This window comes from Pholis gunnellus, assembly GCF_910591455.1.
Source record: "Pholis gunnellus genome assembly, chromosome: 9".
NCBI lineage: Eukaryota > Metazoa > Chordata > Actinopteri > Perciformes > Pholidae > Pholis > Pholis gunnellus.
This window is the reverse complement of record NC_136535.1, coordinates 8,610,467-8,634,920: the sequence shown is the minus strand read 5'-3', so window position 1 is coordinate 8,634,920 and position 24,454 is coordinate 8,610,467. Positions and strand designations below refer to the sequence as shown.

Here is a 24,454-nt window from a genome sequence, read left to right as displayed (position 1 = left end):
GAGGCAATGAATTTAAGCAGCAGTGGTAAGTAAAATACAGATATTATGAATGTCAGGATGCAATTTGATAAGGCTTTTATGTTATTTGTCTAAAAATCTATCACGAGTAAGGGTTGCTGTATTACATTGACAGACATTAAATCTGACATTTCCTCAAAAGTCCAGACCCTGTGAACTGTGCAAATCAACACAATTTAAAAGTGCTAAATTCGAAAATCAAAGCATATATCTCGTGACTCCCCACGCCTCCTAACATGGGCTCGCAGCTAACAGTGCTAACAGCGCAGACAGAGGCAACATTGCAGACAGAGCTGATCTGTATATCTGAGCGCGAACCAGAGTGTGGGCACTAAATCTCCGCAATGAGGCCATCGGTCGGCCGCCATGAGCTAGCCAGTTGTGCACGCTCACATGCACCTAAAGCACACAAACACACTACTCCATTGTATCTTTACATAAGACATAGTTGTTTGCTGCTATTGTTAATGCTCTGGGTGTCATACAAAGAACCTTTAACCTCCTTTCATGCATTTGTGTGGTGATGATCAGGCAGTTCATGTCATCACTGTTCAAATAAATCTATAAAATTCAGAAGAGCTCAGTTGAATTCTTTAAATGCATCATCAGATTATTTTGAGTGTGCTTGGTGTTGAAATGACAGTAAGTTGACAGACACATTGGGACCATGTAACACAGGAAGCTTTATATTAATTGTATTGTGTTACTGTACTGTAGGTAATTATCACAATCTCTCAACCAATCATGAGGCGTTTGTGCATTCAGTCAGGCCCGCTGGGATGAGCATCAGAAATGATTCACAACTTTCATGAGGTTTGACATTAAAAGCAACAGTCCATAGCCGTATTACAGGATTGTGGCAAATGCATGTGATTGATGATGATCGGAAAGATATCTGATATGATCATGATAATATTAATGATGATAAAACTCAGAGAGATGTCACCGTCAGTAACAGCTCTTGCATACAGTAGCAACTCGTGTTTATCTTGAAGAGCAACTAACAGATGCCTTTAAGGGACTTTCACTTGAGGCATCTCCTTACCATCTGCTACATCACGGCTAAGACATTAATACCCACTGTGAGAACACTGAAGAACCACATCAAAAGCCTTTCACTCATAGCTGTGACAATTACACTTAGGGCAAACATTTAAATTCATTCAGCTGACAAAAAACTGAAACTTTTGGAAAGTTAGATATTCACAATGGTGTAAAATTAGAAACACTTCTGCTTTGCTTAGGTCAGCCGACATCATCCATTCTTTGATGCTTTTTACAAACGTGCAATGAGTTTGAACTAGTTTGGTAGTTCTACATCAAATAACAGCACATCTGGTATTTAATATCTAGGTTTCGTATTAACACTGTCAATTTCATCCTGTAAGAATATGTACTACGCAGACATACAGAAAAAAAAATCTCAATTCAAATGACTGGTGAAGCAGAAAATGTTCCCTCTGTGATAAGCTCTTTGGAATACGTGAGTGACAGATATACGCAGCATGGGCCTTCCCTGCAGACGTCTGCACACACACACACACACACACACACACACACAACCACATCACTACTCAGACAACTGGAACACAGGACAGCAGTTATCCAATACTGAAGACACCGGTGCCCCACAATCATTACCTCCTGCTACAATGACTGCAATGGTAAAAATGGAAAATAAGTCACACCATGAAATAAGTGCTTTTAAACAAGAAAGTCTGAAATTGGGATGCTCCAATACGGCTTTTCAGTCCTGACACCAATGTCAAAATTGGCCAATACTGAGTACCGATTTAATTCCAGTGTTTAATTAATAAGCTGTGCCACACTGTGTGGAAGTGACACGGGATCATTGGTGTATGTGTAAGGCAACATCAGGCTTGACTTAAACATTGCTTTCCTAACTTTGTAAAACAAAAAGTAACAAATAAATACATATACATACATATCTATTCATATATATAAAATTGTTGATTATTAAAATAATAAATCATATAACAGCAACTTGGTGAAAAATCTTCAAAATAAACTGGAATTACAGTTCAAGTGTTAACCTTTTAATGCAGCAACAAATTGGTGAAAACGTATATAGGAATTACAATTCCAGTATATAATGTATATATTAATTGAATTGATCTGCCCCATTGTCGCTGATACCTAATCCGGCTATTTGAGTCAGTATCGGCCCGATATCCAATATCAGTGCTTCCTTGTCTAAAATAATAGGCTTGTATTCTGGTTCCTGACCTTCTCATCTGGTTTCATCTGAAGAGTACCTGATTCTACGACATTCTCAACAGATGTGGAATGTGTTCAGTGTGGGTTTTTTAAAGGCATAAATTGTGATTTACGTGTGGAATCACATTCCTAAAACAGATGCAGACAGACATCTAGTTTTATCTTCATGCCATTTAGTTTTGAATATCAGAGTGTCTCAGATATTGAAGAAAAAGAGCTTGATAGCACCGATAGGGCTGAATAGTTCTGATAGTAAAAGAAGAGTTTAGCCTCTGCATGCATTCAATAAAAGATGGCAAGCAGAATTTATGACGTTAATCAAGACACTGACATTTTTAAACACTGAGAAGCCTATTGTTTAAAAACAACAGCAGCCATTGTCAGAGCAGCCTCACTACTTTTTGTTTGGCTCGTGCTGCTACTGTCCGCTGTTAGGTCTAGATATGATTTGTAGATTTAACAGGCCACACACTGATACAGAGAGAAACTATTCCTGTGCAATATTTCTAACAACCTGACTACTCTTCACTGCACGGAGAATCTGCACCACACTGCATTGCACAAAATGTCAAAATCCAGGTTCATGCAAAAACAAAGATGGCAGAGTGTGTTTTGTAAACTGATGTAGACCTAAATGCAACTAACATTTTTTTTTAAGTACTAAATGCTTTCAGTCAAAAGTCCTACTCAAGCTGAACTTTTTAACTCCAAACTTTGGAAGCTTTCAGTAATTGTGAAAGGACAAAAAGAAATGCCACGGTCCACAGATGCCATGCTGAGCCTAGAGCGCCAACAACCATGGCTGAATGTTGAAATTAATGTGGAAGTGCCTTAAGATGCAGCTCCCTGATGGCTGCTAGATGCTGGCTCTGAATAAAACTGTTTTGAAGTGAATGGGAAAACTTCCAACTTCTCTCTAGAAATACAAAGTCAACTGTTTTTTGCAGCAGAAGTTAGGCTCTGAATAGCTAATGCCACTTCTTCTAATCTCCTTTTCTGTTCAGAAGGTATTAATGTAAACAGAGTGGTATGTTTGGGGTCGTGTTTGCTTAGCTGACAGGCGTCTCTTGCTATTACACACAGCTGTGATGGTTTTTTTGCTCTCTGATCAAATGGCATTAAGCTATTCATTTATTTTGAGGCTTTAAAACATAAATATTTTTTCTGACTAATTAGTTAATTCTTTAATCAATAAGATGTCATTAAATAGTAGAAAAATAGTAGAAAAATAGTAGAAAAATAACCGAAAAATAACCGTAATAAGCGTCCTAAAGCCGCATGAACCAGGCATAAAACCCAACAATAAACCCAACAACCACTACACCTGGAAAAACACTGTAGTTTGACTAGATTGTGCCCAAATCTCAAAGTGCTCACTCAACTTCCTAGTCAAGTGATTTTTTAAGCAACAGCCACAGCCTCGTGGGGCTGTACAGAGGATGAGATACTGCTGCCCCACCTCCTCCTGCTCAGCTCTGCAGTAAACATCTCAAGACATCACAATCACAGACTTGCTGCTTGCTTTACCAAAGAGTGTCTGGAAACCTGTCTGAGAGCTCACTCAGGTATAGCAGAAGGCCCAGCAGTGCCTCAATGCAAATCACCTTCGCACATTGGCAGCTCTTTTGTTGTTATCTCCTCTGATACAGTACGTCAAGTTCATTTAGGGATCTCAGAGAAGCCCGGCCAGAAAGCATTTACATTCCAGGATCCTGAAAGTGCCATATTGGCAGAGACTGCTTACAGCCAAGCTTTGCCTTTGAGTATTAGCCTATGATTCATCACTTAAAACCGACTATTGCCCCTTTTCTATCATTTATTCTCTTTCCTGTGCTGCTCTGCAAGCCCTCAGACACATTTCAAGCGAGTCCCTCCTCAGCCCAGAGAGATTGTTATTGCTGGAATTTGCTGAGCATATACAAGAAAAAATTCCCTCTTCTATATTAACAAGAGGCAGGAAGGAAAACATAAATAACAGCCACAGCCCACTGTAAAAATATTCGGTTCAGTTTCACTTTGAACCCGTAATACAAAAGGGTCAATTACAGAGAGATAATCCATAACTAATTTACTTGATTGATGGTCTAATTATGCCTGTTTATGTCATGCTTGATAATTCACTCTTTGATAAGCATAAGCACCCTCTTGAAACTCAGAGCAGTGGCAATAATGAGGATAAGGACATGGGTATTGCTTGGAGCTTATCTACGACCCTCAATAGAGGGCTGCATATGAGCTGGTTTAATTCTTAGACTGTGTCTCGCATAAGGATTAACAAACATTTCCAATGAGGATCCTTTTGGTTTGGTTACTAAAGAGTTGTCATCTAGATACTTACTGGCCGACACACGTGTTGATACCCACATGTATGTGATAAGCTACTATTGGCCGATAATACAGGCTCTGCTTTGTCTCAGCTGGTTAAACATCCGTTCTGTCCCCTCCCGCTCTCCAGTGTCTTTAGAGTGTTTCAGTAATGCAAAACTTGCAATTATTTTCGGTATTTTCAGATCGATCCATTCTGGAGAGCATTTTCAAAATAAAACTCAAGTCTGAAGAACGTCTGAAGAATGCTGTGTGAATAATTGACTTTAGTGGAGAGACAACTTTCTCTAGCTTGGTGTGTGGATGTGATCTAATCCTCTGGCACATATTACAAACAGAGGCTATAAGGTGAAGGGTACTAATGTTAAGATTATATAAATAGATCCAAATAGCACCCTTCATCGGTCGAGGATACAATTAAGAAAGCATATAACTTGATCATCACTGTCTTCAAGGGGATAAGAATACTTTCATGAAATATCATCCTAATTATGATTAGTATTACTTTGAATACTCACATCTAGGCCTAACATGCATTTTTGATAGAGTGCGAGCGAAAAAGGCAAGCAACAGGCAACCCACTGTAATCTCTTGTGAATGCAGGCCAATTACGTAACTGCTGAACACAAACAGGCCTTTAAGGCTGCTACTCTGCAGCTTTTCAGACGGAGCAAGTCGGAGCGAAAAGCACTTAAGCACCCTGGTTTTAAGAATAATGTAACAATTGTGAAGGTTATGACTATTTCTGGGATCCGTTTGCCACCATATATAACAAAGAGACTGCTTTTCCTTGCATGTTCAGAGTTTCTCACTTAGCTGTGATATAGTTCCCCAAGCGAACCAGCAAGAAACTAAATTCCCCACATGCACCACGTGGAAGGCCAGTGTAAAGGTATGAAAGGATCAGGAAGTTATTGAAAACTTCACCCCCCCATTTCAGTCTTCAACACTTCCAGGGGGGTCAAACATCTACTTGTGTGAAGATATGAGACAATACGTAGATGTACTCCATCTTCAGAATTGACTTTTCTGCAAATGTCTCAACTCTAATTTGGGAAACAATTCTCCAGCAAGTTCCTTTAATCAAGTGACAAAATCCCCTTCACAGTGACAACTGAAAGAAACAAATGAAAGTCACTGGAGAGTGCATTACTGTAAATGGATTTTAAAAAACGTGGGGCGCTTCCAGGTAAATCTGTTTATCTTTAAAGTTTCTGATGGAGGATGGATGGAAGGAAAGGTGTAACGTGATAACTTGCCAAGAGATTATGAAAATAAATCCTTCCCGCCAGCATCCTTAAGGATACAGTAAAGGAAATACATGCTTGATTTGATTATCATGTAACCTGAAGAAGAATTTGAGCACCCCACATTGAAGAAGTCCACTCCTCTCACAGTGTGAAGTGCAATTCCGGTACAAGTGGGCAAAAGAAGAGGATTTGTTAGGTTTAATGCAAAACATCTTCTTCAGTTCTTATGTGTCACATGGAGAGGGGGGCTACCTTTTAAATATGAATTAAATGTCATGGTTGTTTTCTTAACTTGGTATATAAATAATTTCATGTGTATATTAAATTAAAAAATGGAACCAATTTCCTGTATAGCGGAGGACAAAAGATTGCTGGAAGCTTCCATACGGTGCTACAGTATGTACACATAATCAAGGCTGATGAAAGCAGCAGACTCTGCAGCTCTTACGGGGGTGGTGTTTGGTTCAGGCAGGGGAAATAAGTGTAAATGAAGAGATAATATAACAAGGAAAAAAAACAAGTCATAAAAAATAGCTTAGGGAATGAATGCAACGCCAAAAAAATGTATTCATTTCCAGTTTCAAATGTTGCTTGGACATGCATGCGTCTCTCTCTCATGCCCAAACTTAGTGTCCGTATTTCATCTGATAAGGGAAAAAACGTTAGTCACTATTTAAGAACATTAAAATGCTGCATTTTTCCAAAAGAAACACATCACAGATAGTGTGCTGCTGACTAAGCAGTCGAGTCCTTGTTTATACTCAAAGCCCTTGCCACATTCAAAAACTAAAACAGGAAACAACACGCCAATGAGGCATCTGTTAGTGCACATAAGTCCCTGAATAATTATGGACTCTCTATTAGTTCAATCAAAAGATGTAATTCATACCGAATAACAAGAAATACCACATCAATACATACAAAACGTGTTGTAATGAAAAGCGATTGGTAATCGTGCATAATGTGGCCTTGTCCTCGCAGAAAATGCATTCAAATTCGTTTTTTTTCATAAGACCTCTCCATTTTCAAAGATAGGACCTTAACGCGCCGATTAATATCATGTACAAAATGAATTGTTTTGATAGTATATGAAAAGGTTGACTGCTCGCCTCTAAATTCAGATTTGCCTGTTGTGATTAATCTAGTGCGGCATCATCATGTACAACCCAGCGCTCACGAGACCCACAGCTGCTACATTTAACTCAATGTGGTGTATAAATTGAGGAATCATACTGTACTTACAAGAAATTAATTTGCATGAATTACACTGACATTAGATATGGGTTCTGTCAATTGGAAGTGGAGGGGAAAAAGTCATTAGGTAAAAGTGGCTTTTAAATTTGTGGTTTCATGTCATCTATGGCACTTCCAGACAGCCCCAATCTACTGTTTTTTAAGGTGTAAGGTACATTAAATGTACGCAATGATTAAACAATCTATCAACTTAACCACTTTTGCCGTTTTAGTCTCCCACACCCATCACCTTCGTTGATGCTGTAAATGTGGAGGGAAAAAAAGCACAGCTGTATTTTCCTCATCCTCCCTATTTGGGGGGCTTTGCTGCAGCTCTGTGCTTTTTGATATTATCAGCATACTCACTATAATGTCTATTCAAACATTTCAACCATAAGAGGTTCACTTTAAAGTCAATTTTTATTTTAATGCAAATTAGCAGTCTAACCAGTCTTTACAGCTTCTTACAGCTCTACGTCTCCAATTACTGAAAGACAGAGTTCTGCATTCAAGTACATCAAATCCCAATATGAATTGCATATATCCTATTCATTAAAACACTGATTTGGTCAGTATAACATGAAGGTAAGAAAACCATGAAGTCGAAATAATGGTACAGTGAGTTATTCAACGGAACTACATGTTGGTTTCAGCAGAAATTATTATGTTGTAATATATATGTGTAAATTATGTTATTGTTGTTGTCTGTTATAAGGCGGAAATATTAAGCCAATTATTGGGAACGATTCTAAGAGATGCACTTGTTGACTTCATGACAGCATATTGCAAGGGCGATTTCCATAAACATAATGTTCCCTCATAAAATGTCACATCATTATCCGGCATATCAAACAACAGGAAGCTCTGTGTGCTGCAGGATGAGGTCAATATTATGATGTTGCATTTGAGCACCTTGAAATACAGATATGTGGTATGAACGTTTGTGAAAGAAGTCTTGAATGTTTGAATGGCCAAAATATATACTCTATTGTATATAATATAAAATAATACGCTCTGTAAGGTTTACAAGCAATATTAATTTAATCTATGGCTGAATTGGCGTTATACAAGCGCTGGTCACTAAAGACCAGAAAAACTACCCACAAAGTTAAGCGTTAAATGTATCGTAAAGATTGAAGTAACATACACTGAAGAGTGAATCACATCTGCATACTAATGATAATGTATTATGTATAAATATATTGTGAATATATGTTGAACAGGCAAAGTTTAGAAAAATATGTCTTTACACACATGATGCTTTAAGTGAGCATAACGTTTACAAATAATGTAAAATATTTCCTATAGCTTGCTTAAATTTCTCTTTTAGGTTTTTTTATTCTTTTATTTTGCAATTGTCTTTGCCACTTGAGCTTTGTAGGTCAGTCTTAACAATGATAACAACTTATCATAAGGAAAAATGGAACGCAATGTAAAAGGGGATTTCTTTAGGAATTATATGACAACAAGGATTGTGATGAGATTGTAATACAACAATTATTAATATTATTATTATTATTATTATCATTATTATCTGGGTTTGAAGTCGTGTTGGAATGTTAAACTTTCAATCTGTGAGCCTCAATAAAGCGTAGGCAACTCATCAGATGTGTATCAGCTTTAAACCATTTTCTGAGTTAACTCTTGTCTCATATTGAATAAATGACATCAGGTTATAGTTTCAGTGTTACGACTGAATGTGGAAATCCCACTGGAGCCTGTCAATCTGGGATACATTTGACAAAGACTCTGTAGAGCTAAGAATATCTTGAAAACCCATATTTCTTATTACTGCTCCTGCGTTGCCATTGGCAAAAGAGTAAGTACTTCAGGATCAGCCCATTGCAGTGTTCGAGAAAAACATCTTAAAATATCCTGATTGTGTTTCACTGATTGTGTTTGGAAACTGAAGAAAGTAGAGCACAGAAAATGGTTTAAAGTCAGACACAACTACAAGTATCATCAGTTATAGTTGCACTGTGCACATTAATGCTTTTTTCATGTGATAAATCTAAGAGATTAAAAATACGGTTTTCCATTTTCTAGTCGCTCTTTAGATACAATAAAGATTTGTCACGAAACAAACGACCAGCAGGGTGTTCCCTGCCATTAGGACTTGGACATTGCACGTCTTAGTTAACAGAGCCAGAGAGACCATTTTATTAATTGTTTCGGTTGTGTGGTTTTATTTTATGTATGTTTTATTCTAATAAGTCTTTGAAAGGGTGTTATTATGCTATCATATGATCAATATATCTGTGACAATTCGGACAGTCACAATTCTTTTTTAAGACAATATATCATCCCAAAAAAGTGATTGTTGCAGGCCTACTGATGCACTCATGCGATCACACACACTGCGCTGGAGGCAGGGCATCTTCAAGTTCCAACAACTCCTCTGACTCTTTGCCAACAACAAAACATTGTTCTGAGACACTGAGGCCTGGGGTACAGCTGGCTTTTTAAAGGGACTTTTGTGATCATATGCGTTGGATCGGAACTCAGCTGTGTCCGCATATTTGTGTCCACACTGACACCTCCATGCGCCCTGCCTGATCGGTTAGTGGTCGGCTATACATCATGAGCATAGGAGCAGCTGCAACACGGAGAAAAACACATTTAATATCCTAATAACTCTACACAGTAAAAGTTGCCAATTATTTTTGTTGCTCACTTTTCCTCCCTGCTGTATTACTAGACATGTTTTATTGAAGAGTAGTCACCAACAAAGCTCCACTAATTTGGTGCTAAACACATTTTCTTGTAAAATATTCACAATAAAAGTCAATCATTGCCTTGTTATTTAAAACCCTTTATTTTGAAGCAGCAAAATCAGGGTTTTGTTGGCTTTGCTTCTTTGCCTGTTAGTTTACCATCACCTCGCTCCACCTACCTTATTTACACATTGAGATCCAATCAAAGTGCAGACAAAATCAAGATAAGCAAAACACTAACCCAGGGGTGAAATGCAAAGACCTGTGATCAGATGTCACTCTCCAGATAACATATCCAAATGCAGATGTTATTGCTAACAGGGTCAGAGAGAGTTTAGTTGTGGCACTGTTGCATCCAGTTTGCATTATGTTCAGTTGAGCACAAGGTTACATCAATAATGTAAGCTCCAGTCCCTGTGATGTTATCCAGGTGTCACGTGCACAGACGACGACACACAAACAGACACAAGTATGCGCTGATGTAGACGTCAACCCATGCAAACATGCGTCTCCTCTCTCTGTCCATGTCATGTTCATTCAATCAGCAGAGCAACAAATGTGGATGATTGTTCAAACATTACAATGAATTTCTTTTTGTTGGTACACAAAATAAAATATTTGAATGTTTGTTATTTTACAAACTTTGTTATAAAAGGCATTTCGAATATGATTGCATTATTATTGTATTTCTTGGTTATTTATTTATTTGATTATTGTGACATGATTCTGTGATGTAACGGTCGTCATATTTTCCTCCAAGAAAAACACATTTTCACACAGTAGAACACCTTATAATTCACTTTGTATCACAAAGGACTTGGAGTCTTCAGAAACCTTGTTGATATGAGGCAAACCGTCAGACTGTAGATTGGTAATCCCTGGTTGAGTCATATCAGTGCTTCAAAACCAGCATCACAGAATTGGTTGGTGTGTACCACAAAAAGCAATCGTGTCCAGAGAGACCACATCTACATCAAGCTACCACACACAGTGATTGTTCAATCAGGACTGAATCTATAGATACAGAAAAACTCCATACATTGTGTTTCCCTTTTAGAAGGGAGAGGATAGGATTTTGAATAGTGTCCAAGCTCTGCAACTCCTTGGTGGTTTTCTAGTGACCAATGTGTTATATCAAAGCAACCACATCCTTCATAAACATCCTAATCATGTCCAAGGCTCACAGACCTATGGGCCATGTGTTGCTGTGTTGTCTAGAAACATGAGCGACAGTAGATCCTAAAGGCACCTTCAGTACCACATTTTTGGTTTCTGGACACCTCTGTTTTGTGAGTAATGTGTTAAAACTCCAATTGACTAAAATGTTGGTAAACTTACCTTATTGGAAAATAGAAATTCAAAATGATATGTTCCACAATAACCCTGAATTTGCCCTGAACATGGCACTTTACCACTTCACAACCACAGATTTAGTCAGTATATCTGGACATAGTTTCCTTCAGGTTGATAACACACTGAAAAATTGCATTACACTTTTAGAGACATCTGCCATTTGTCCGTTGTAACTGAACTACAGCCTCCACAAAACACAGTCTTCATGAATCTGTGAAAATGCCAACCAAGTATTTTTTCACAAAAGCCTCCTGCAAGTATGCGTCCATTTGAAAAGTGACTGTTGGCAGCTTTCCACTGCCAGTCCATATGGTCCCTGTATTTATGGGGTGATGAGGCCTGCTTCTAGGGTTCAGAGTGGTCATTATCTGGGGGATGCTACAGCTCCAGTAGTTAAGGTCACCTGGAACACACCGGATGTCCTCACACTCCTGGAGTACCGGAGGATACTAAATGTGTAATCATCTCTGAGCCCACAAAAGACAGGGTCTATCCAGACTGGCCATTATAAGAGCTTATTGTAGGGTCCATCCTGGCTTTATTTCCTGCTATTTCAGCAGCACAATCCAAAATAGCACATCTTTTCCTCTGGCATTTTGTAACAGATAGCAGATATAACTGACTATGTTGAGGGTAGGACTGTTATTGGGCTCAAAGTTCATACTGAGAGTAAAACTACTGTCTGCTCTTCTCATTGGTCCCACTGTTTCCACTTTCCTATATCTGAAACCAAAACTTTTCTGACCGAATAGCATTAAATTATTTCTCTTTATTTTCATTTTAAAGAATTTATCTGAAACACAAACAAATATATATATCGTAGATAAATGTAGCTGAAATGTTAGTTACATATTGTTACTCCAGATTCTATGGAAATAGGCATAGTCCGTTAAGAGCTGTCACTTGTGGGTTGGAAAGATTTCTTTCATGCCCTTGAGCAGACTGACTTAAGAAGAAACTGCCCTTTAGAGGAAAGCGGATGACCCTGAAAAGGACACCCGTTCCCCATATCCATCATTGCCACTGATGCTGTTGTTTTTTTGGGGTGGCTGGTCTGCCAGGTTGGACCTGGTGGGTGCAAGCTACTGGCTCTTTCTGCGATGGTGCGGATTTTCCCTGTGGAGGCACTAAAGCCGGAGCATGTTAAGCGTGTCCCCACGGACTTAGGCGAAGGGCGCAAGATATCGGGGCTCATCGTTTTTCAGGGCTGGCTCCTGACCGAGGTGGGGAAAGACGGGAATGCGGGGCTTTGTATCTCTCATTGTCATCAGTCTATAGTGAGGCTGAGAGACAGGAAGAGAATCCACTATGGCAGAGGCTGAGCCAGCAGACTCGTGCCCATCACAATGGTACTCATCCGGTTTCTCAAGAAAGTCGCAGGTGGAGATGTCCAGCTCTTCTGCCTGTAAGGTATCCTGACAATCTACCCAGCTGTCATCCCTGCCAAGTGCCATAAGGGCCTCCAATTGTCGCCGCAGCCCCTCCACAGGCAACCGAGCAAAGACCTGGGAAGGTCGGCCCGCAGGGTAAGCACTAGCCTGACATGGAAAAGGCATCTTTTGCAGTTGGGATGAAGGTCCAACATAGTGGTGCAACGGATCATAAAACTCACGGTTCGGATCGGATCACGGATCAGAGTCGTGGATCGGATCAGCACAAAAGAAGGGAACAAATTTAACTTTTAGAGATCCCCGATCACATTTTTTCCCATCGTTCCAAACATCATTTCAACCGCTCTGTAGTCAGTGTAAACCATAAGAAATTCTAAATGCTATCCTACTTTGTTTTAGTAATTCATAGTGTTTTTGTCTTCATAAAAACACACAATTCAAATTATAAGGAAAGAAAAGATTGTATTTTTATTGATGAAAACAAATCTTGTCATTAGTAGTTTTAATGATGTATTATAAACTGCTTAGTGCTATTGTTAACAAGTAATAATTTAACTTTTATTCCCCACATTTGGTTTGGAACTTCTTTGGGTATTTTGACATCAAGCTCTGCTCACAGTTCCTTTAAAGGTGTAATTGCAAAAAGTAATTTGCCATGTTTTAGAAGGAAAATTACCCAGCTAACACCAGGTACACCTGGAGTTGTTTCAAAAACAGGGTCACTTACCTCGTAGTCTGAATATAAATGAAAGACCCTATAAAACATTGATGATAATGCCTTTTCAACAATTATACGGCAAAAAAAATATTTGTTTAAATATCAGAAGGTATACTTAGCATATGCAAACTGTCAGTGAATATGCAATTAAAGAAATTAACTGCACAGGATACACTTTTACTACAGTGGCCATTATAAATTAAACTCATCTGCACCCTTTATTCTTTATTTCAGGGCATGTAGTAGGTCCAGTGTATCATTATGAACTGTACAGTCCACTACACGGGGCGTTAGTCAGACCAAATGTTCCCCAAAGACCAAGACTGTTGAGCATGAGGCTGCAATTCATAACTCCACTGCGGACGCAATTATAGTCAGGGAAATCACTTCTGCTGCAGTGAATTTTGTGAAATCTGGGGGAAAAATGATCTTTTCTCCTATAGATGGTGATATTGTAAACAGTCTCAGGTGCAATCCTTACATCTGCTATGGGACTACTATTCTTACCTCTAAACATCTTCACGTCACTAACTTTTTCCATATTTGTAATGCTTATATTAACAGTAATTTGACATGTATTTTTTCGTTGTACTCTTCAAGAAAGGTCCCACCATATGAAACTAATGGATTTATACTATGTTTGACTCTACTGAAGACACAAACTGTGTTCAAATTTTTTCATTGCACTTAAAAGTCATTTTTTTAAAAAAGCAGTTTGCTCCAGCTTCACAAAACTGGAAAAAAATGTGCAAGACATCATGCTGTATGATGACTGCACCTTCATTCTCAGAGCGGTGACTTAACTTGCACACCTGCAGTTGAGAGGCACCGTTCATGCCTGCCAAAATAAACCACACTGAAACAATAATGCTCCAGGGTTTGAATAAAATGCTCCAAACATCCTAACTCTGTGTGAACACACCCTCAGAATGTCACGCTCATGCAGCAGTCAGCAGGTGGTGAAACACTTTCCATAAAGACAACTCCCAATGCACCGTAGTCTCTATGAAGAGGAGGTCATCTATCTTCGCTAATTGTAATGCTCCTCTGAACACAGGGAACTCACTGAAATCTGGATTCATGCTTAATTCCCCTAAACATCTTAAGCTTTCTTTCCTCGCATAAATCTGAGGAAAGACAGTGTGCTACGTTATCTCACACGTAATGGTTTAACCATTATCTTAAAACTGCATTAACCCCTTTTACATTCCCCAGTCACAGCAGGAGAAGGAAATGGCAGATTACATTACACCTACTTCTCTCTGCTGTTTCCAGTTTGTGTGCCTTTCTGCTTCGCACCTTCTCTTCCTTTTCCCCCTCTTGCTCTCAGCTTAGCGGCTTTAAGGCTTTTTTTCCCCCCAGCAAAGCATGCTCTCTGGCTCTGAGCACTGGCATCCCTTGCATCGGTATGCAGCTCCCGTTCAGACTGCTGATCCCTCTTTATGAGGACATGAGTTTCAATGCTTTTATCCCCCACCTTCCCCTGCAAATATGCCTGCATTCAGTATCTACACTCCAGCTTTAGAGACCTGTGGGAAGCCTTTAAAGAGGAAGTCAATAAAAGGGTATAAACATGCATGAGCTTAAGTTTGTGCTTTTTGTGTCTTTATTTCGAAGTTGGCTTTTAAGGATGGCAATGGAGAACAAAATCATTTTTTGTTACACTGAAGCGAAATTTGTCAATGTTTCTGTTTTTGCATTGCATCTATTAACACAGAATTTCTTCACTAGTTAAGGTTATATCACATTAAGGACCTTTTCTGTACAGTGATATTGATTGCATGTTGAAATCAATTTAAAACATTACCCTTGAGATTAACATTTGTATAAGCATTAGCAGGTCTGGTTAAAATATGCAATTCATTGCATAACTGATCTGCACAGTATGTAATTAATTATAGTAGACATTGTGCACCAGGCAGACTTATCTGCTGTTATTATACTGTATATAGGCTACTTAGCATGATAGGGATGTGTGTTTGGCACACAAGCTTTAGTCCATCCATATATATGTGGTTACCAGGAGAGAGCTACCATCGAGGCACAACTGGAAAGCAGCCATGTTGCATGTGTAAAATGCTCCTAGGTTGCTCTGACATCAACAATAATAAGAGGCAAAACAGTACTAACAGATACAGCAGAGAACGTTTCTGAAAAAATCTGTCAGGGACTGGTTGTATAATGCAACTGTAAAGATGCAGAGATTCAGTTGAATGTTCTACTGCCGTCAGACAGCGAATGCAGTGGGAATTAGTCTACTGATAACTACAAGCAAGTTTGCTCAATAAAATTGTCAAATGTAATTACTGTAAGAAAACAAACTGTTGGACTGGTGCATTTTTTTCGGGATGCTCTCAGGCACATAAACAGTCACCTTACTTATTTTGCAAAGATAACATCACTGGGGAATAGAGGGGGGAAAAATAAAAGCACATGGGAAAATGTCAGGAAATATTGCCAGACTTGAAGACACTTTTAATTAGCCTCCTCTTTGTTAAGTTTATAGTATGTGCTCTTTAAGTTGCAGTTTTTCCAGATTTCCATACAAGTTTAGAAACCTTAAAGTCTGAAGAGAACTGGAGACACAAAATTGCCACACGACATGAATGTTATCGTCTGTCTATGATGGCCTCTGCGGTGGACAGGTGCACCTGCCTGCATTCTGCAAAATATATGCTCGGATAGGCTAGAGCTCCTTATAACCCTGAGAGGGATTCAGCCAGCTGAGAATATGAATGGGTTTTATTTGTGCCTCAACAAAACGTAATGACAAGCCTCCCTTCTCTTTCACAAGTCAAATCTGTCCGTTTCCCTTTCCATCGTTTTAATTTATTTTCAGGGTCTTTAATTTTGCATTATGCACAAACCATATCAAATCATACAGCCATAAAATGCCAAATATTAACTCGTAATAGATAACTACATTTGCCATGATGTGCTACTTACAAGTCAATGAAAATGCATGACTTATTCCGGCAAGCTATCAAATTTCCAAAGACAGTCCAACAGAGTCTCCTTTATCTGGAGCTCAGACGTCCAGCCTCACTGCTCGACTGAAGGGGCTTTATGAGCGCAGCAACCCAGTGATGCAAAATCCTATTGACTGTGAGACTGATGGAATTTTTGTGTTAACACATAAAAATAGAAACATTTAAAACCAGCGGCCAGCGAGTATATAAACACATAACAACCTATTTACAATACCAACGTTGAGCATATCAATATGCACCAACTCTGAATATTCATTACACAAGAAGCATTTTCCAAGGCTTGACCAAAGCTGCCTTCTCACTGAGGACTCCTGTTCCTTAATACTGAAGCGTTGTTCAAACAAAACGACGGAGAGGAAAGGTTGTGTGAACTGAATGCACATTTAAATATCTGAATAAAGAAAGGCTCCTCAGCTTATTGGGGCTTTGTTTGTGCACTTGCAAAAGCCCTGACCTACGCAACTCAACACAAGTACAGTCACTTCTAGTCAGGCTGCCAGGTGATGGGCTGCAGTGTGATACCTCAGATAGTCAATCACTCTTTCTGGAAACCTCCCATAAAACAGAAGCAGAAAATGACATATAGAGCAAACAGATAATGATGCTAACCAATTTTTCACGGTTAACAATCTGCACTTTACTCTCTCACTGTCATAAAGCAAACTTGTGTTTTGTTTTTTTTCTTAGCAGAATGAGGACCACTTCTGTGATAATTATCAGAAAAGCTCAAAAGAAAACATAACGTCTCGGTGACATCCACTCTGGAAAAAAAAAAAAAGAGACTAAAACAGATTACATGCCCGCTGGGTCAGGGTATGGTGTATGGCTGTCATTTCTGAACAAAAAAATATTAACTTTGTTCATAAAGACTGCAGCAAGAGGAGAAAAGGGAGATCATCACACAGGCTAAATGAGATTCAGAGGCTCATCCATAGTCGGGCACGAAGCCCACTTCAACAGAGATGAGGGCCAAGAGAGATTGGTAAAGGTCAACACTGCAAATGGGCATAAAATGAAGTATAGGCTTCATTTCAGGCAAAATACTGAAACGTAGAGAATGCATAAACCTCTCACTGTACATACGCCTACCACCTTTCCAACAGCACAGACGAATGCCATTCATCAAATGTTCAATCAGAAATGTTATTTATTCCATTCTGTGCAGATTCTATTCAAAGTCCATTTATAGGCTATTTTAGGCATTTACAGTATATGGAAGTGGGATCAGTTCTGCTGCATTTTTCTTGTTTATGTTGAGGACCGTTAACCCTGTAGTGGTGGACTACATATTGCATTTGCGTCATAAAAGGAAGTGAAAATGTTAAGACATGAACCCATTAGCACTTAGTAAACAGCATAAACGTGGTAAGTCCTGGACATCCACATGTTTTACATTTAATACTGTCTAAAAAGACAAAGAACTGTCCACGCATATAGGGTTCAATACAGTCATCTTCACGCTTTGGGTCCCTTCAGTTTGCACTGCAATCTGAACAAGTATTTAATCATTTTCTATTTCTATTTTCAAGGACTGCAGTGTGTTGTGTTGACTTATGGCTGAAATAATTTACTAATGTGTTTGCAGGATTACCCAAAATAAATCCTTGTCATTTATTCAATCATGTATTAATTTGTATGTACGAGTGTTTATTTGTTATTATAAAAATACTGTATATAGAAAATGTATCGAACTTTATTTCATTAGGTATTATTTATTTGTTTCCTACGTTTGTGTGGTGCAGTGCTCTGAAATGCATCAGAATATATATCATAGACCATAAGCAGATAAGCATTATAAATTACTTAATAAAAAACTACTTTGCTTTAATAATCCGCCTCCATTCACAGCTGGTTATAATCAATGTGGTTGCAAACAAAAATACAAAAGCCTACCTCAACTATGAAGTCAGTTTCACAAATATTTAAAACTTGAGACATACAGCAGTCTCCTTATGTTGTAAATAGAGTATCTGCTGCTTGATGACTTGACAAATGAAATACTTGGCTTTCAGCTTCGGCAGCTAGTCATTCATGTTAAGATTTGGTTTGTTATTGACTCAGCTGTCCCGAGACCATAGGAACACATGCAAATTCTGTTCTACGGGAGATTTCCCTTTTAAGATGTGTGAACACAGGTGCCTCTTCAGGAGCCTGAGATTGATGTAAGCGCTGCTTTAACTACTTTTCAGTGTGACCAATCGTGGCTTTAAACTTATCGTGAGTATCTTGAGACAGGCTTCCCTGGAAGTAGAAAAATCTCTTCACCTCTTTTGCTCAAACTCGGGTCAAAATAATCTTTAGTAGTATAATTGCCCTTACAGTCTATCGGCTTCATTGCTAAGCCTATACCCACTCGGAGGGGCCATGGCGTGTAAAAGCGCTATGACAAAGAGCATAGCGAAGAGAGACTGACAGCACGGGACTTGGTTGGGGAAGCAAGCAGCTAATCTTCAAGCCCGTTCCTCACTTGTCTGAGCACATTTGCCTCTGGCTTGTGGCTTATCCCTACAGATGTATATCTGTCAACAGAAGGGAAGCAGGGCAGCAGCGGCTCTTTCGGAGCACATTTGTCCCCTTTACTGGATTATTCATTTGCAGTGGTATACAGAACAGCGCCAGAGCCAGCACTTGGCAGCTGGGAGACGCTCTGCAGGGTTAAGCTAACCCTGAGCACTGAGCAACGGGTATCCTTGACTGTAATGCACCTTCCTCTGCCATACCTTCCCTTCAGCTCCGCCGGGTTGTTCCTGCTGCCTGATTATTCCAATCCACGGGAGATGCGCCCGTGCATACATTCCAAGGGCTCCCTGTGTCTCTCACAATACATGACAATTTGGGGTTCGCTTTCGCTTGGGTCCAACATGTTTTAATTTCCAGAGATGTTCGATACACCCCGATCCAAGCTGGAAATTCTATTGTGACATAAAAGAACTGAGAAGTGATGCACAATCCTGTACTACTCAAAGTGACAAATGGACTGTGCATGTAGGACACTTCTTCACATCTATGTGTTGTGAAAGCTGCTGCTGGAATCTTCACTGTACTCTACAGTATAATAAGCTGGTTTCTGCCCCAGACAACTGTAGGCTATCCAAGAAAGCTAAAGGGAGACACTTTGATGCTTGATTTTAATCCTGGCCCTCTGAAATTATGAAAACACAATATTTTGTTTTTCTACACAATCAATATTTTACACTATTGTTACTGGTGGAAGCTGATTGGATTGTGATACGTACTACTCAGAATACTAACCATATGCATACAGACCAGGAAGTAAAAAGTATTATTCAAATTCATATACATTACATTTATTTTGTTCTTAGCGGTTGGCACATCCATCCCGGAGAATGCGAATGAAAACATTTCAATAATGGACAGCGTTGTATGATGTGTTATGCATGCATTTATTGTGCATACTTGTTTATGAAAGAGCTTTGGATTGAAATGCTGAAGAATTGTTAGTCGCTTGATTATGATTCAATGACAAATACAATTTCCCACATGCAGGTGCTATTTTTTGGAAATGTTTATGGTTTTGAGGATTCATGAATTTGTTCAGTGGTCCGGTAAATGTAGAGCGGCATTTCTGACATGTTTTGAGATGCTTTTAACGTAACTTTTCAATAATAATTCTATAACTTTGTTAAACAATTTATCTCATATAATCACACAAGGTTGTAGGGATAACATGATATCCTGTTCTACCGTTCTCATTAATTTCACAAATCCAATCTAATAATCACGGTCATGGTCTTAACCCTCAGAAATGGATGGGTCTACTTTTGGGCCAATATTTGAAGGAGATATCAAACGTTTTACAAGGCACTTTTGCATTTTTAATGACTTGCCTCAATTCCCTCCTTAATCAGGGAAGACATTTTTTCATTTACATTATGAGAGAATTACTCATCCTCAAGCCAACCTCCTTGTCTCTCTTTGTCTGTGGTTTTGATATCTGTGGTTTTGATACCAGATTAAATGCTGTAAAAAAAAAGGCCAGCCACTTTCATGTATTCTACGCTTTGCCCTCACTACTGCCCCCACACGTTATGGTCAAACACACACCAACGCTCAAACGTCACCTGCAGGTTGTACATGCCAAAATGTCTGACGAGATAAGAAATGATGAAAGGCTCCGAGCTCAAACAAAAGAAAAGTTCCCTTGGCGGTATGGGAGCTTTTTGGGCTCTGAGAGAAGAAAAGTGATGAAACACTTGTGTGGAAGGAATGTCAGACCAAAGAAACGCACCGACGATAAAACGTACATGTCTGACGTAACCAGCCCAGAGGTAAAGAGACCAAGTATAGCCGCACCACATGGCTAATTAGCATTAATAGCTGGCTTGCCACCTAAACTGTTACCTGGCTCAGAGAAGTCTGTCAAGTGTCAGCTGCCTTTCGGTGAAACATGTTTGTGTGACGACTCTGGTGCAGTGATTCAACATAAGTTATTACTGGTGCACATATGGACAGAGCAGGGCCTCACACTCTGAGCTTGAGCACAAGGCAGGACGCACAATAGAGAGGAGGACAATAGATTTACACTAACTCTACATAAGAATAAATCTATTCTGTCACTACAGCATATTAAACATTTAGGCAGCGTCGTACTCCATAGGCGGCTGCAGCTATAGATAAGAGTCCAGCAATGCATTTAAGCAAAATACTAATGGTGTAGTTGTTCCATGAGGGATGAGCCTGCATGAAAAGGACTCTCAGCATTATGGAGCATGAACAGAGCTGCTGAGGTCTTGTCCACAGTATCACTGCAGTGTGTGATGCGGCGCACTGCAATTTAACTGTCGATTAGGCTGGGATGGCGCGGAGGACGCATGAACCGCGTTACCTTCGCCGACGAGGTTATGTCTTCAGTCCCATTTGTTGGTTTGTTGTCTGTTAGCAGGCACGACATCTCAAACATTCATTCTACAGATTGTAATGGAATTTGCTCAGAGGTTAAGCCATGGCCTGAACAAGATCTAGATGCACATCAGCAGTTTGTTAAATGGGCTTGTTAACGCCGCAAGATAGGGAATTCTTAGAATAATCGCCACAGACCACTACTCCCAAACTGCTCTTTGAATGAAAACAATCTGGCACATGTATTCAATCATTCCCCACCTCTGTGTATTTTGCAGATCCTAATCCCAATGCAGATGAAATATGTTTAACCATTTTAATAACACATTTGGAGTGCAGCCTTGTTGGAGGTGTGTGCTCTCCAGGAGCTTTCTCCACAGACTTTTGGCACACTGCCCTGGGCGCTCCTAGTTCATGTGTCTAAACTTAAGCCACATAGCATAAATAATTAAAGTAGCCCTTGAAGTGGGCAGTATCTTAGTAGAGCTGTTGGACAAGATGTTAAAACCCTCCATGCCCTCTTCTCTCTGGCAGGATGTCATGAACCCAAATCTGTTGCAAAATGGGCTAGCATTCTGTTGTCCACTTCTACTCAACACTATGTGTTAGCTCTTGATGCTGCAACAAATGCTTGTCCTTCAAGATTTTGCTGTATACGTTGCATAATTTATAGATGGACTCTAAAGCAAGAAAAGCATAGTTTTTGCACAGACCTCTGATACAGCCAAATGTTGAAACAGCAATATAATGCGGTGATTTATCACTAAAAGAAATAAAGATGGTGAAGTGATTAGTTGATTAGTTCAGCCATAAACTATTGTAAGAGCAAACCACTACAAGCCTGCAGTAATGGCATACTCTCATTTTAAAGTCAAGATTTGCAGCTGAACATTTTTTCATGTTTGATTTAACTTCAGTCTGGATAAAACTGTGATAGAGCATGCAGGGCAGCCCACATCAAACCTTAAATAATCATACTGAAGTTCCATATCGCCCTTTAACTACAACTCACTTGCAGAATATTACTTCCAACCATTTTCCAAAGCATCCAAGCAGTTTCAACGGTTTCCATTCATTTCAGCATAGCTTTAAAATCAGAACCGTAACCTTAACATAATCCGGGTAACTGACCATTAGGTCCATCTACAGTTGTTTGTTCTTCTTGTGTGATAATGCTCTGTAGGAGGGGCTGTTTATATGTGCTCACGCTCTGCTGACAAACAACAACCTGGTAATGCAAGATCCTACCACATTCACATTACCATCCTTAAATATCATTGATACTTACTTTGCATTACCTTACAAAATAACCCATCAATGCAATTCTTATTGGAGGCCAATTCTCATATCCCAGATAACGGAGTACCATTGAATGCACCATTTAAAAGGTTTTCAAAGAGAGTTCCAGGTATCTGCAAGCTCATTGTCATACAATGCTGACATGGTCAGACACAAGAGGCTGCCTGGATGGTAGCAAATCATCTAAAAAAAAACATGCATGATCATTTAAACCACAATCCACTCCACAGGAGGGGCATGTGTTCAGAGGGCATGGCGCCAAGTGAAATGTGTCATCAGGCCACAGCTGGATATAGCCACTTGATGACATCTCAAGTTTGACCACTCGCTGCGATTGGACAAATGTGCGGGGTCAAAACTTGCCGCAGGGAAAGACGGCCAAAAGCTAAATAATAATCATATTGAACTAATTAATTAACTCATTAGATTCATCAGCTTTTTAGGATTAACACTCGGATCACAGGCCACTGTCAGTATCATCTTCTATTGTCTCCTCCCGACAGTCCTCTGAATAAGCAGTGACAAAGAAAAATCTTCCCCCTGCTGCCATGTAGGATATAATCTAGTGGAATTGAACTGAGCATGTTTTTTTTTTGTTTGTTTGCTTAGATTTGGGAGTCTCTGCCATGTACCCCTCTGCTGTAGGCGTTATGTATCTGCGCACTGGTCGCCTACAGGGCGGTGGCTGCGCAAGCATGTCCAAGAGCGGGACGGTGTGTGGGGAGTTGGGGGAGTTGTCGACACTGACGCCTGGCTGCAGAGATGCATTACGCGAATCTTACCTGCGTCTATTCCCAGCAGCCCGAACTTTGAATGAGCGACTACGTGGCTTGCGCGGTCAGTTGGCTAATGCGTATAGCCTATACCGACGGTCCTGGAGAACGCGTCCGCGCGCACACTTAAAAACACGGTGCGCAAACTGGCCGCGCTGGAGACAAAAGCTCAACTCAAATGCAGCCACGGCTGAATCGGATACTTATATAGACCTCTGCAAAGTCACTGATGTTATGAGTGAAATGACTTAAAAAGGGCCCAGAGAGACCCGACAGTATACGACTTAAAAAACGATTCAGTCAATGACACCGCTCTCACAACAAACAAGACGCACGCCACCAGCTGCTGTAACCTTTCGTGCATCCCTGTGTCAGCTTCAGGGGACAACACTGGACGATCGAACATACAGGATGAGAGTGAAAGGCGACTCATCTACAGCCGGATGTGTTATTTGCCAATTACTACCAAAGGGAGGGCAACATCCAAGTTGTCTCCGATACAAAAAAATAAATAAAAAAAACTTGTGCAGCCGCATTCTGCTTTTCATTGCGCCGCACAATTCAACTTCTAGGCATTCCAGAACACAACGACAGCCGTCCTCCGGCCAAAACTGCTGCGCAAACGCACATCATTTGTAAAAAGAATAAGGCAAATCAACTCTCTTTCTACTGTGTAGCCTACTTGAACTCACGTGTGACAAGAGCACATATGGGCTTTAGGCTACACTTAACGCAGCCGTGCACCTCCAAGCACCACGCCCGTCTATACAGCAACATCCAGCGCTCACCTTTAAAGACGCTTGCACAGAGGCTGTAAAGGATGAAGATCAAGTGCCGCTTGACAATCATATTCTTCTCTTTTCCTTCACAATTCTATTACGTCGACACTCCACTCGCGTTCGTCTCTGTCTCTCGCTCTTGCTGTCTCTTCTCCTCGGGATGGACTTATCCAGGTAAACGGCGCAGTTTCGGACTGACCGGAGTCACATTGATGAACTCTGCCTTTTCCAGAGAAGTCCCTGTGTATTTATTTTTTTTCTCGCAGATCCTGGGGGGGCTGTGATGACTGTAGTCTAGCAGGACGGCAGAGATGCTCGTCGGCAAAGTGCAGCTCCTGCCTCCCTTTATTGCCTTTCTCTTTGACTCGCTGCAGAGAGCAAGAGTCCCGCCCACGCTTTTTGACTAATGAAGACGCTTCACCAATGGAGAACACCTAGAAATAGTTCTGATCTGTGGCAAACTGTCGAAACAATTACACCGTGTCACATACGGGTTACTTTCTTACAGCAATT

The 24,454-nt window shown here is 39.9% G+C and overlaps 1 protein-coding gene across 1 annotated transcript in view; it reads right to left on the bottom strand.

Annotated features, from left to right (window-relative positions):
• cadm2b (cell adhesion molecule 2b) overlaps positions 1-24,011 on the bottom strand; it is a gene marked incomplete at its 5' end in the record, with an annotated part of 121,171 nt that extends 97,160 nt beyond the window's left edge. The window contains one exon of the mRNA XM_079166683.1: positions 23,951-24,011. Coding sequence (XP_079022809.1) covers positions 23,951-24,011 — 61 coding nt within the window. The remainder of the gene's footprint in view (positions 1-23,950) is intronic.
• Positions 24,012-24,454: the final 443 nt, after the last annotated feature.